This window comes from Balearica regulorum, chromosome 3 (genome assembly GCF_011004875.1).
Source record: "Balearica regulorum gibbericeps isolate bBalReg1 chromosome 3, bBalReg1.pri, whole genome shotgun sequence".
In the NCBI taxonomy this organism is placed as follows: Eukaryota; Metazoa; Chordata; class Aves; order Gruiformes; family Gruidae; genus Balearica; species Balearica regulorum.
In genome coordinates, this window is record NC_046186.1 from 8,265,657 (window position 1) to 8,280,244 (window position 14,588).

The 14,588-nt window shown below is 37.2% G+C and overlaps 1 protein-coding gene across 4 annotated transcripts in view; it reads left to right on the top strand.

Annotated features, from left to right (window-relative positions):
• The window catches only part of ITSN2 (intersectin 2), an 84,484-nt gene that overhangs the window by 41,510 nt on the left and 28,386 nt on the right, over window positions 1–14,588 (top strand). For 3 of the 4 annotated variants that reach the window (XM_075750491.1, XM_075750493.1, XM_075750492.1), the window contains exons 10-19: window positions 1,662–1,799; window positions 1,915–2,000; window positions 2,983–3,245; window positions 3,960–4,109; window positions 4,366–4,506; window positions 5,340–5,427; window positions 6,054–6,193; window positions 8,965–9,101; window positions 10,924–11,369; window positions 12,521–12,642. In XM_075750491.1, coding sequence (XP_075606606.1) covers window positions 1,662–1,799; window positions 1,915–2,000; window positions 2,983–3,245; window positions 3,960–4,109; window positions 4,366–4,506; window positions 5,340–5,427; window positions 6,054–6,193; window positions 8,965–9,101; window positions 10,924–11,369; window positions 12,521–12,642 — 1,711 coding nt within the window. Of the gene's footprint in view, window positions 1–1,661; window positions 1,800–1,914; window positions 2,001–2,982; window positions 3,246–3,959; window positions 4,110–4,365; window positions 4,507–5,339; window positions 5,428–6,053; window positions 6,194–7,086; window positions 7,168–8,964; window positions 9,102–10,923; window positions 11,370–12,520; window positions 12,643–14,588 lie in introns of all 4 variants that reach the window. The other variant, XM_075750494.1, reaches the window with a different exon arrangement.

The following is a 14,588-nucleotide window of genomic DNA, read 5'->3' on the forward strand; positions in this document are numbered from 1 at the left end:
ATAAACTGAAACTACGCTGCTGCTTAAATTAGTTTGTTCATTATGTCAACACACCTTGACATAGGACAATTAATTTTTTCACTCTTTGTGTTTGCTGAACTCCATATAATAGTACAGATATTAATTTCAATTTCTGATTTAGTGATGCACTCTAGCTGAGATGAGGGCTTGTTCATTTTAAAAGTAGGATTCTGAGATCAAAGTTGTTAGTTTTAAAATATGGTGAAAGAGTAAAAATGCAGTAACCCTTCAGATTTTTAGAGTTTTACTGTGGCTCCCATAAAGATGTCTGCATATTACGCATTGGTTAAGACTTGCCTTTACTGTGGTGATGGAAATGATTACAGTTATCTGAAGCTTTGAATAATCTGCCTTTACCCTGCTAGATACGGTAGTTTGGATTACGCCTACAGGCATAACTCGGATGTTATACATAAAGCGTACTGGCCCAGCAGAATTCACAATAGTTTGATGCTTTACAGCTCCGAGTCCCCTTTCTTCTTCTCTTTGTCCCAGGGCAATCATTTGTCTCTGGCAGCACCAAGCTGAAATATTCCTCATATTCATTCAGCTTGTTTGGTTACATAGTGTGAAGGTAAAAAAGGGAGTGTTGGGTTGTATTCTTCCACTCCGGAATAAGGGGAAATAAAGCAGGCATATAGTGACTATTTTCCTCTGTCTGTGTACCCACGTAGAGGATTAACAGCCCAAGTTTCCGTTTTGCCCAAAGTAAGGAATTACCAATATTTCTACTGGGGTACTGTATTCATGGTAATTATTGTGATAACAGTACTGTTATGTGCGAATAGTGCTGGTCTGTGACCATAATAAAAATCTCATTTCATCATCATCTGCTTTTGTTTTTCACTGTGGTCTGTGAGAAGGTGATGATTTTGGTTTGTTTTGTTGTTTCCTTTTTGGTTTTAGTAGGGTTTTTAACTGGGGGGGGTTGGGGTATTTTTTGTTTGTCTTTTTTAGTGACCATTTATTTCATAAAGCATTTCACTTAAGTGCAGTGTAAGGACACATTCCTGCAATTGTATCTACATAGGTAGTTTTTTGAGAAAGGTTCCTGCTTTCTTGCCTGCATCTCTGGAAACATTTCACTGTTCCTCCTCCTTCCCTGGCTGTGTAGGGAGCATTTTGTAGGCTAATGATATGATTGTGTGATTTGCCTTCTTAGAGGGGGTAGGTGATCCTTTTCCTACCCATTGCAAGGTACTTGGGGCAGCTCACGTCTTCCCTGCACTGTCGAGGAGACACAAGGGGAGAAAGACTTCTATGCAAAGGGTCCTGTTGTAGAATTTGATGTAATTTTATATAATGTTTTCTTTTTCTTTTAAAAAAAAAAAAAAAGTGGTTTCTAGCATTTTGAGCTGGTTAAGAACAGTCCTGGATTCTCTTCCCAGCTCTTCTCTTGGTGATGCAATAAATCATCCTATCCTTTTTGCTGTATTTTATGAAAACATCTGAACAGCAGTGCATGATTAACCAAAATAATACCTCCTTTCATTAACTGTTTGTGTTATTAATTGTAATTATTTTTACCAGAACATTTCACAGGACTTCTCTATTTTAAAAATTATTTTTACAGTAAAGTGTTCCTGCTATGGTAATGGTAATGTTTGGTTCTAATTATTACTGCTCTTAAAACTGTGCAGGTCACTAGCTGATATCGACGGAGATGGACAGCTGAAAGCTGATGAGTTTGTGTTAGCCATGCACCTAACTGATATGGCCAAAGCTGGACAACCTCTGCCGCTAACTCTGCCTCTTGAACTGGTACCACCTTCATTCAGGTATATCACTGAGAGCAATGAAACATAATGTATTTTCAATGGAAGTGTTTTATACAAATAAAATAACTGTGTTATTTCTTTAACAATGATGTTTGTTTGGTTTTTTCCCCTCCAGGAGTGGAAAATATACTGAAAATATAAATGGAACTCTGCCATCTTACCAGCCTGTGCAAGAGGAGGAGCCACAGAAAAAACAGCCAGGTAAAATAGAGTAACGCATTCTTAATGTATAGGGCTGTCTTTGAAGGGCACTGAAACCTTTAGAAAGTGGAAGACATAATCCCTAGGGAGCTTCATTTCAGGAGCTGGATCCCTTTTAACTTGGATGGTAGGAAGGTTGTTAAGTAGATGTACTCAGCCTATTACATCTAATAGAATTGAGAAGACAGAGATAGGGGCTATTTTTAGCTGTAGGAAAGGAAAAGTGTGCTGATTAATAATGTATTTTGGAAGATAAATCCTTCATGGTCAAATACTGCCATGCTACTGCAAACTGTTCTTCAGTTGAAAGTTCCTGGCGTTACTTTGTTCTGGACATTTTGAAAACAAGGGGTTCCAATGAGGTTTAATTCTCTGAAAACTAGACGCTATTTGCACATAACGTAGATCGTGCTATTGTCTCCTTGATGCTACCAGCAAAGGTCTCTTACATGCACACTGCGAGACACAACTTGCCTTTCTTTTTGGAAGGTTGGTTGCTGGGACCCTAAACCATTCCTTTGTATCTCTTTTTATCCTGTACTGCAGTAATTGAGCTTGATCCAGTTTTGTTTTCTGCTGGTTTTACCTCCAGGAGATCTTACAGGGAACACCCTTAAAAACTAAGCTCGCTCTTTATGTGTTAACGTTTCTTGCGCAGTGGAAAACCTTTTTAACAGAAGATAGTCTTCTCCTAGCTTATAAAAGCTGTTCTTTTATGTTTCCTCTAAAATTCAAGTAATTTTCATGGTCAGTTTTAAATTACAACATTTTTTTTGCAATTGGAATAGACTTAGGAAAACTTAAAGGTGCTTTTGAAAAGAAACATACTACTTTAACAAATGCAAGATGCTTGTATCATCCGTGACCCAACATCCTGAGCTTGCCAAAAAAGAAAGTATCTATCTCTAGTGGTATAACCGAGGTACTTTTTTGAGAACAGTGTTTTGCACAGGGCAGAAATGATTACCTTTCCTTATTTTAGTGACATTTGAGGACAAAAGGAAAGCCAACTATGAGAGGGGAAATATGGAGCTGGAAAAACGCCGTCAGGTCCTGTTGGAGCAGCAGCAGAGAGAGGCTGAACGTAAGGCTCAGAAAGAAAGAGAAGAACAAGAGCGAAGAGAGAGGGAACGTCAAGAACAGGAACGGAAAAAACAACTTGAAATGGAAAGGCAGCTGGAAAGACAACGAGAGTTGGAAAGACAAAGGGAAGAAGAAAGGAGGAAAGAAATAGAAAGGCGGGAGGTTGTTTTCTTGAAATTATTTTTTAATGCTTTAAGGAATATGTACTTCCATACAGTATTCACTTGACATAACATTCAGGATTTGAATGCTGGCTTTGGTTCTGTCTCCTTACATGGCCACTGGCAGGTTGTCTGGGATTAAAAACATCATTTCTGTCTGAAAACATTTTGTCTGTTAGAAATGGTTCAAATTTTGGTATAGATTGAAAATTTTCAGATATTTCTTAGGACAGATGAGATTTTCTTGGACAGATTTCTTGGATTTACGCAAAAATCTGTGTACCAAACAAGATTGTACTGAATTCATAATTGATAATATTTTGACAGTAGAACTTGAGACAAATTTGCTTCTACTTGATGTCTCAGCGCATACATAAGACTTACATGTTTTATATAGTTCTGTGAAATACTTAAAGGAGGTTATAAGCAATATCTGTCAGTCTGCTCATTTATGGGCAGTATTCCAAGCTAAACAGTCGTTCTCTCTGAATTATGTAGCTTTTCTTCATCCAGAGTTCAGAGCATGGCATGAAGAATCTTACAGGACTACTTCCTCCATTCTTTGATGCTGAAGTGTATAAGAGCACTTTATAAAAGACAATGTGTTGTGTTGCTGTTATGCTACAAGAGCATAAAATAGAGCACATTATATTAAATCATCATCTCTGAGTTCTGCATCTCCATTGTAATTTAAGGCAATGTAACTTTTCTGCAGGCAGCAAAGCAAGAACTTGAGCGCCAGCGACGATTGGAATGGGAGAGAATTCGTCGCCAAGAACTTCTTAATCAACGTAACAGGGAACAAGAAGAAATTGTCAAGTTGACCTCTAAAAAGAAGAGCCTTAATCTTGAATTAGAAGCCCTGGTAAGACAGAAATTTCACTACACGTCTTGAAATACAGTATTTTAAAGTATGCAAATCTTAGAATTTTAAAGTATGCACATCTCAGAATCTACATGAATGGCCCACTAGGAGTTTCACTCTGTTTTGGATGAGGAATCTAAAGCATGTATGTTGAGTTGTTTTAAAGAATTGATCATGAACTAATCTGCCCACAGATTTAGTGGAGAAGCGATTTTTACTGTATGTGGTATAATTTGTCTTTTTGATTTCTATCTAGACGGACAAACATCAGCAAATCTCAGGCAGATTGCAAGATATTCGAAGCAAAAAGCAAATTCGAAAAACCGAACTGGAGGCTTTAGATAAGAAATGTGATCAAGGAATCATGGAAGTCCAGCAACTACAACAACAGCTTCAGGTATGTAACTTTCTGTTAAGCTTGTAGTTTTCCTTTACTTCCTATTCTGTTTCTGTAACACTGTTCATAATACATCCCCATGGGAACAAATAATGAATCAGTTTGATTATAGTGGAGAGAGGAAATCAGCAAGGCCATCAACATTGCAGAGGTTTTTAGTTTTATTTGTGGTGTTAAGGAAATGATTGTATGTACTATAGCAAGGTGATAGTTGAATGAGAACAGTTGTCAAAACTTCAGCTTTTCTTTTGTGACTTCTCTTTAATTATAAATTCTTCTATGGCTCCAGACTCAAATTTTTATGAGGAGCGTTTTCCTGTATACAGAGAAAGTTGGCCTTTGGGCTGAATTACCTTGCTTCTCTTTTTCTTTTTTTTTTTTTCCCCCCCCTCTCTCTGGATGGCAAGACATGAATTATTTCAAATCAGTTGACTACCATAAATCATCCTCTGCTATATTTTTATGTAATTCTCCTGAATGTCAGGGAAACTTCTTTTCCTGTTCCTGTGTGTAACGGAAAGTTACTGTTTTATGTTAGGCTTGGGGTAGTCAACTTAAATGTTCACATGATAATATTTACACTTTTAGCATGTCTGTTATTTTTTTTTTCCAAGTGTGTTAATGTTTTTGGGTCAAAAAGCATTCAATTTTAATAACATTTATGTTGAGAGTATAGAAGTCATTTTTTCCTCTACCCCATAATAATAACTATGATAACTTGCATCCACATTTCATTAACATGAGTTGAAGGTATGTTTGAAAATTCACCCATTTTTACTCACTGATTTATGAACAATATTAAAAATTTGTTGTATTCTCTTCAATATCTACAGGAGTATCAGAATAAACTTCTCTATTTAGTTCCTGAAAAGCAATTGTTAAGTGAAAGAATTAAAAACGCTCAACTTGAAAACACTCAGAGTAAGTGCCTGCCAATAAATTCTCTTTGGTTTCCATTGCTGGCTTTTCATGACTTGTAAAAAAGGCTGAAGGATGCAGGGGTGCTAATCACACCGTCACTTTTATATCTTTTCAGTTAGTGCCATCTTGGCATAGTTACATCTGCGTTCCATTACTTCCTTCATGTGCTAAATAAGGGGCAAACACATTTTTGAGAAAGCACAGATTTTGCTTGAAACTTTATTTACACAGACTATACAGCCCACAGATACTATTACATCTTGTCTTTTTTTGGTAGTGTAAACTCAAGGGAGATAATTTATGTAAAATTTACACCGATCTTTACATCAAATCACACTAGAAGTCCCCATCTAGAGAAGATTGCTATGAATTGATCTGATATTAAAAAAAACCAAAACAAAACAACCCCAACTTGCAAAGTATTCTGTATATATTACGTGTGATGCCAGTATGATGCCAATATGTCTCAGTTAGGTGTTGGGGCCATTTCTTCTTTGTCCTGTACATGAGTAGAAAGGTAAATCAAGGAATTTTTGTGAGGAAAGAGGTTGGGAATGTGTATATATTAGGAAAACAATTAGTGAAAACAGAAATCCTTATAAAATTGCTTGTCTTTCCTTATGCAGGTACAGGAATCAGTTCAGTGCACAAAAAGTCCCTAGAAAAGGAAGAATTATGCCAAAGACTTAAGGAACAACTAGATGCCCTTGAGAAAGAAACTGCTTCTAAACTTGCTGAAATGGATGCATTTAACAGTCAGCTTAAGGTACATGCGTTATCTAAATACTTAGTCTCACACTGGTAAGCAGAATCTTTATTTCTCCATCCAGTCATAAACATTGGTGGCACTTCTACCAGGCTTCCAAAATAGTTTTCCCCAACTTCCAATGTCAAATAAGAATTACCAAGTCTTGGAGTAAATAATGTAATAAAAATGCACTTAAAACTATTGCTAATGTACTAAAATACGGATCTCTTGCTAATCATTGCTTTGCATGAATCAACTGTTGCTCACTCTCAACTTTTGCCTTTTAGAATTAATTTTGATTTAGAAATGAAGTTTCTCAGGCCCTTGCAAATTCTGTTCTTATGGTACTGAGCTTATATTGGCTACAATTTTTAGATTGTGGACTGAACATTTAACTTCTGTTGAAAGAAATACAGAGTTTCATAGTACATTGTACAAGATCTGGTAGCAGACTTAGATACTGTCCTAAAAGTAAGCATAGACCACTTATTTGTGTAGAAGTTAAGAAATAACTGACCATTGGCCCTGAAGGCATTTTTGTTTCACAGGCAACTGTTGACTTGCCTAAAAATGCAACTCTCCGGCAGAGTAGCATGCATCCACTTAACTTTATTTACCAGCTTACTCCTAGTGGCACTGATGTGAACTTTATTCTTAAGAAATGGATTTATGCTGGGCCATTGTGAGGGCTCTGCACTCACCAACAAAAAGAACACAAAGAAAAATTTGTAAACATTTAAGCACTTTTTCTTTTTAAAATATGGCTACATGTAACATGCATTTTTAGTTACTTGCTTATTGCATGGCTTGCTGTGTTCAGTGGCTGCATCCACCATTTAGTCTTCCCTTAAATATGTTTTTCAAAATACAGTGCAAAGATTAATTGGCTTTTTATCTGCCTTATCTTACAGTGTGAGAATATGGATGATTCTGTTCTTCAGTGCCTTTTGTCTCTGCTAAGCTGTCTCAACAACCTCTTCCTCTTACTTAAGGTTATTTTCTAATCTTTGGCTCTTTTGGTTTTTAATTATTTCGCAATTTTTCTCTGCTTACCCTTTCTGTTTGGATGTACAACTTCTATGAAATAAATTTTCCTAAAAGAAAATCGATAGGCTCTTTTTCCTTCTGCTGGCTTTTACTTCCTTTTAAAGACTTAAAATTTTCTTAACTGCTTAGAAAGCTAAACTGCAAAATACTGGCAGCCATTTTATTTCCTAACAGACTATGTTCACTTAGTGGTTTTACCCAGATATTTTTATTTTTAGTTAAAGTAACATCAACCAAAAAAATACTATCCCAGATGGAAAAGGTGTCTTCTCCCACCTTTCCATCTGTTGCTCTGTACCTGTCTCTCTGTGCCTGTATCCATACATCTTAAGCTGTGAGTCAGGTTAATGAATTCTCATTCAAGTTTAAGGGTCTAGAAATAGCATCAATGCCCAGGATGTGACACATGACATGGCAAGCACAATGTTATTAAACCTCTAGATTAACCCAGTACTAAAACCTACTTGGTGTTTTTCCTCAACACTGCTTTTGTCTGCTGGGGTCAGAAACCTGCTGTTCTGTTGGGGTTTTTTCCTCATAAATTATTCTCAAAATTACTTAACTGACCTTTCCATTTTGTGTAAGGGTTATTCTGTCCTTAAATCAAAGATACAAGAGTTTTTATAATGCGGTCTTTTTTCTTGTGATCACCCTGAGGTGATTCTCAATTTCTATGCAAAATGAGAAGGAAAAAATAGTCTCAGCTGAATATGTTCGGGGAAAAATAGTAGTAAATTGTTTAGTTTAATTCAATGCTACAGAGACTTTCACTGACACAGAAGTCTTATCTTTTTCACATAAATTGCACAGTATCTCTTAGGGAGCATGATTATTGGTAGAGGTGTATATTGTAGTGGGAATAGATTATTCTTAATTGCTTTATTTGCATTTATGAGATCAGATATGAAAAGTTAGGGTATATATGTTGGGTTGCTCAGTGTGTATTGATAGGATTCCTAAGAAGAAATAATGTAGAAACTTACAAATGTTTTGTAACATGAAGTACAATCTGAAGTAATTCTAATATTGTTGAATTTTTTTCTTCTGTAAATTTAATTGTTCCAAAGATTTATGCTGATTTTCTGCTTTGAAAAAGTTTGTTATCAGAAGGAGATGGAAGAGGAATTGAAGGATGTGTTCGAAAGAAAAAGTAAAATTGTGAAGTTTACAAATATAGGAAAATTCCAGTCTGAGTTAGTGTCTTTAGACTATGGCTTCCCACAGTGGTAAGCTTGCTGGATACTTTTATAAAGTTTTTCTGATTTAACTATGGGACTGATCATTCAGACAGCATCGCAACGGCAACCACCCTGCTGAATGGATGCATTCGCAGGTTGATGGTATTGTGTTGGCTTTGAGTTGAAGCCTGCCTCCTTGGCAAATGTCTTGTAGTTATTTAAAATACGCTTCATTGCCTTCTGTGTCCTTAGATAATGTTGTATTTGAACACTCAGGTTTGTATCTTCCGTTCTCTGTCATATTTGCCATTTCCAGCAGGTATGGACTGGAAGGGCTCTTTGAAAGCCTAAGTTACATCAAAGGCTGTGCAAACCTGCCAGCTACGTTTATAATTCTGTTTATTTGTCTTTCTTTACAGTGACCTCCCAGGACTATTAATAACTTACTATTACTTTGTTCATTTCTATTAAAACTTGGTTCACAAAGCATTAAAATGCCTGGATGCTTTTCGCGAAAGATTGGCTTTATTCCTTTTGATGTGCTCTGTTGTGTTTCCTCCATAGGACCTGAGAGAAAGTTACAGTACACAGCAATTAGCCTTGGAGCAGCTCCACAGGATCAAGCAGGACAAAATAAGAGAGGTAGAAAAAAGAAGAGCTGAACTTGCACAGAAAAAGCGACTGGAAGATGAGGCTGCAAGGTACCATGTCTAAATGTATCAGTGTTGCAGTTTTTTAAAGCAAAATAATGCTGTGGTGACTTTTAAGATGCTGATTGTATTAACAGGAGACCTAAACAGGAGACCTAAACAGTAAAAATACATCCTGTTGAGTTGCCTTAGAGAAAATATTTTATATGGAGTACTTCTGGTGTAAGATGGTTTGAATTTCCTCTTTCTAATCTGTTTTTATCTTCTTTTATTAAAAAAATAAACACCTTATAATTCAGATTTGATGGGTAAATAAACCAAGTAGTCGCTTCTGCTATTAAGATTTGTAGCTCCTTTAATAGGTAATCCTTACACATTTAAAATTCCTCATATATTCTGCCTTGTTTCAAGGACAGCAGAATGTCTGACCTATTTCCTTCGAAGCACTTCTGACTAAGTAGTTACTAGGTTTTTTTGTCATGGATATCCAGACAGGTGTGAGATTCGATACCTAAGACAATAGGAAGGACATTGACTCCTTTATTCTTATGTTAATCTTGAAAGCTGGATGAGTGAGCCAGCTTTGAGTTTTTAATTTGGTTCCTTTTTTAGGAGGACAATGAGAAAATTCAAATATATGTTTGAGAGAATCATCCCTTCACATCTATGGTCCTGGTTTTGCTCAGCCCAGCCTTGTATCAAGCACTCAAACTTTGACTGTCCTCAGCTCTTGGTTTCTCATGGTCTTGTTCCCAACTAAGTTTGTTTTCTCGTCTTTCACTGATTAAGAAACCGTAATTTCTAGGGCATGATTCTGGCTGTCTTAAGATGCCATTCTGGTTTTCTTCTCTCCAGACCTTCTGCTATCAGCTGCCTATTTAGCAGCCCTGGATTGAACACAGTGCCAGAGGATGGATGCTCTGGGTGGGGAGTCCTCAGCTCAGGAATTCCTTTGGTGTACTACCTTTGGCTTTCTTTCTCATTCAGAGAATTGCTCTGTTTTGGGTTTTTTTTGAGAGATTTTCTTTTTCAATGATTCATATTTGCTTGGACTGTTTTTAATGAAGCAGAGCTAGTGACCTTGTAGTATAATAATAAAATGACCATCAGATCAGCGGACCTCCCACACTTACTTGATGAAGCAGTCTCCTCTAGGCTTGGTCCCTCCTCAACAACCTCCTCAGAAAGTGACCCAGAGGGATAGGTTTGCTCTTTTCAGAAGAAGAGTCTCAACAGCTAAAATACAATGATTTTTAAGGGTGATGAATTGCATGAATAACCTCTTTGGAGAGATGAGGCACAGGATAAAATCTGAATAATTTCAGAGAATACAATCAGATTTCCAGGTTCTGTCTGCTGAAGAGTGTGGCAGTGGCCAGGATGAGCATATTGAATAGATTACAGCTGCTGAAGACAAAAAAATTAAAGCAGCAAAGATCAGTATGCAAAGGCTATTTCCATGTATGTACCAGAGTGAAATTTTGTTAGTAATCTGTTTGGAAATCTTAGTTTCCAATCATGAAATTTGGATACTACCTTGGTGGGCAGCTTAAAACTACCTTCGTTCAATTAACAGATCACTTCTTCGTCATGAGGATTTAGGTGAGCAGAAGTGCTCATGGAGGCATTGCACAAATAACCATGTGGCAGTGTTTCTAACCAAGAATTTTAATCCATTTGTTATTTATATGTGAAATATACTGGCATTCATGTTAAGACAACGCATGGTCTCCTGTGGAAGAGCTTATTGGCCAGAGAGGAGAGTAAACGATATCATAGACTCAGTTTTACTGACTGGAGCAGTCGATTACTCTGTGAACGTAATCCCATTCATTTTTATCTGAATGTTCTCCCCCTCCTCATCCTTTTTCAGAAAAGCAAAACGGGAGAAGGAGAACCGATGGCAGGAAAATATCCGAAGGGAAGAGGAAGAGAAAAAGAAGCGATTGGAGGAAGAACGAATGCAGGAAAAAGTTCAAGAAAAGCTGAAAGCTGAAGAAGCATTTGCTCTGATGAGAGAAAGGGAAAATAAACAACAGTTTCATGCGGAGGAGGAGAAAAATAGACAAGCCGCGATCTTGAGGGAAACAGAACAACAAAGGCAGAGGCAACTGGAAGAAGATAAAAGAAAGCAAGAACAAATTGCAAAAGAAGCTGAGGAGAGGCGTAAGCAGAACGAAGAAATAAAGAAGATAAAAGAAGTGAACAACTCTCAAGAGGTGGAGAAACGCATTTCTAAATTAAACATAAATGAGAAGCTTGCAGATCTGTTGAAACCAACAGAAGGTAAAAGTCTTAAGCCACCCTGGAAAAATGAAGGTAATCTTAATCTGTTAGAGTTTTGCTTTAATGGTTCTTATTTTCCTGAGCATTATTTCATTCTTTAAATGTATTATTGTTAATGTGACACTATGGCAGACTTACTGTTTAAAATACTATTAAAACCTCCCCAGCGATGTTTTGTGTCTTCAGGTAATTATAAATCGTTTTGTTAATTTAGGTCACTTCTATCAGTTTTCAGCACCTATGACTCTGATGACAAATCTTCCAGTGATCATGGCCAGCAAATCACAGATGCTGGAAACAGTAACATTTTAGCATTTTCCTAAGGCCGGCACTTTCTGTCATTAAAGCAGAATGCCGATATGGAGGAGTTTTGCTCAATGATGAGTGGATGGGCAGGTACCGCTCAGCAAAGTGATTCATTAACATTGAAACCTACTGTATTTCTGTATTACTCAATGCCTTTTATTTGGGGGGAAAAAAAGAAAGAAAAAGAACTGAAGTCAACCTAACTCTAGTTGTAGGAGTTTGTAAAATACTGGTTTAACAATATTTTCACTAAAGGTGGTTTTGATTAGTTCCATCCTTCATTAGTTCTTGTCAGATTTTATTAGCCACTTTTATCACCGAGTTCAGCGAGCACTGAATCAGAGCAGTGCTGAAAGATACTTGCACACCTCAGCTGTACCTTATAAAACATTCACTGTTAGCAACCTCCGTCGCAGGCTTGGAGAAGAGAGACACAGAGAAATAGAAATTGTGGTATTTCAGGTTTCCAAGTAAAATCTACACAACTGCTGCTGAACACTTACTGTTGTAGTCGTGTTATCTTTTCAACTTGGAAAGTTATAATTGTGTTAAACGAGACTATATTAAAGCACTGGCTTAGCCAAAGCGGTTTGACGAGGAAGATGAGAATATAAAGGTGTCATTTTTTTCACTTCAGAAGACAATGCATTTTATTGCCTGTGTTATGTTTACTATGATCAGCATGTTAAACTCTTGCATTGTGTGCATCCTGTCAGCCTGTTGTAGGTAGTGACCTCCTTTGATACTTGCACAGTGTCTTTAGGGCAAGACCAGTTCTGTCCTTATATTCATGCCTCTTGCTTAGAATGGTAGGGCTCCAACTAAGTGCATGTCTGTCACCTCTGTCAAAATGATAACTAGTTTTCTTATCCTTTCAGGCAATGCAGTTAGTGTCTCAGAGTCTAGGAATTCAGTTGCCTTGGTAAATTACAGAGCTCTATATCCGTTTGAAGCAAGGAATCACGATGAGATGAGCTTTAATACTGGGGATGTAATTCAGGTAAGATTTGCCGTTGACATTTAACTTGCAAAAACCCAGCCGCGCTTCCCTAGCCTTGAGATATACCAAGGTCTTAAGTGTCAAAAGCATTATTTTGATGTATTTTAAGACTTAATGGAAATTTAAATTTGATTGGGTTTTTTTGTTTGTTTTTTAATGGGTGAGTTTAGGATTAGTTCAGCTAAAATCTTTTTTTGGATCTCACGCATCCTGGAGGTCTTGCGATTCTGTTTAGAATAACGATAGTGAACTCTAAACATAAACTTTCTGAAATCAGTTAATCAGGAATGATGTAATTGCTGCAGTTCATTGTACATGTACAGGTTGGCCTTTAAATGTCTACTTGAAATACGAATTCAGAAAATAGAGACACGAATGGCTACCTAAAATTACAAAATTAATAATGCCATTTCAATTCAAATTAAACAAACTAGTTATTTAAGAAGTAGGTGTGAAAGGTTCTTCTGAATCTTGATACTGTTTTGTAGTGTACTGGTAGCATAGGCTTCTGCCTCTTGTTGGCTGGACCTTTGTAAATGCTCCCCCAGGCAAATATCTATAGTAGTTTATTCTGTGCCCATTCTTTGTAGCACTTTTCTGGATTCAGCTGAATATGGCACATCTATAATACTGTAGCAGGACCATAAGATTTGAAATGCCTTCTGGCTTCTCAGTTGAAATCTGTGTTATTTGATGTAATTGTCACTTGTTAGCATACACGTTTTTGAAAGCGTGTGCATTCAGGTGGACTTGTGAAAACTGATTCACAACTGTGGTAATACAATTAATAGATAAGTTCCTCCTCATTCAGATTATAAGCGATAAGGGAGAATTTACAAAATATTAAAACACTTAAGTATTAGCTTTCAGTTTGACAGCTTTAAATCATTTATTTGCCTTTTTATACCAATGAAGCATGGAAGAGGGAACAAGAGAAGTAGGTTCTGTTTTGGCTTCCTTCTCAGATATAATTACCTGTGTCATTTAAGTACTGATAACTTATTTTCGAAATAGGCTAACAGATGTCACCGCCTCCTCCTCCTCTTATACACCAAACCTCAACTAAGCTACCTAGCCGATACTCTTTGAGCTGCTGATTTTTAGCAAATTTTGACTAATTTGCAGCATAATGGAGACTTTGATATTGCTATGAATGTTTAAGGATACTCTTGGCTGGGTGTTGGTCTCTTCTCCCAAGTAACAAGCAATAGGACAAGAGGAAACAGCCTCAAGTTGTGCCAGGGGAGGTTCAGATTGGATATTAGGAAAAATTGCTTCACCAAAAGGGCTGTCAGTCACTGGAACAGGCTGCCCAGGGAAGTGGTTGAGTCACCATCCCTGGAGGTATTTAAAAGGCGTGTAGATGTGATGCTTAGGGACATGGTTGAGTGTTGGACTTGGCAGTGCTAGGTTAATGGTTGGACCTGATGATCTTAAAGGTCTTTTCCAACCTAAATGATTCTGTGATTCTGTTCTATACTTAATTGTAATGTAAATAATAGATATTTTTAATGTGTTTTGGATGCAGTCAAATGACACAATTATATCTGTAAGCAGTTGTTTTCATGTGCTGCTAGGCTTGCCAGCCGCTGCCTCTTGGCTCTGCATTCAGCAAACTACTACACAATGTCCTGTAATTTCTGGCAAGCCGGAGTGGCTCCAGGTGTAGTACATGGTCGCCAGTGTACATGTTTGGGCCCCGTTTGAAGGAATATAATGTCTTTGAGGCCTGTCTCTACCTGTGTCTAAAACCAGTGCAATTGCATCATCACCCTGTTTCTTGAACAGGGCAAAATCAGTTCAATTCTGAAAGGGAAGAGAATGAAAATGCTGATCCTCGTGTGAGGGCTGCTCACGCTGTTCAATTCAAAGTGCCAGCAGATGCTGACGCACCAGATACCCCGTTTGTTTCATGCTGCTAATTGTGTTTTCTTTGTATTTGTCCT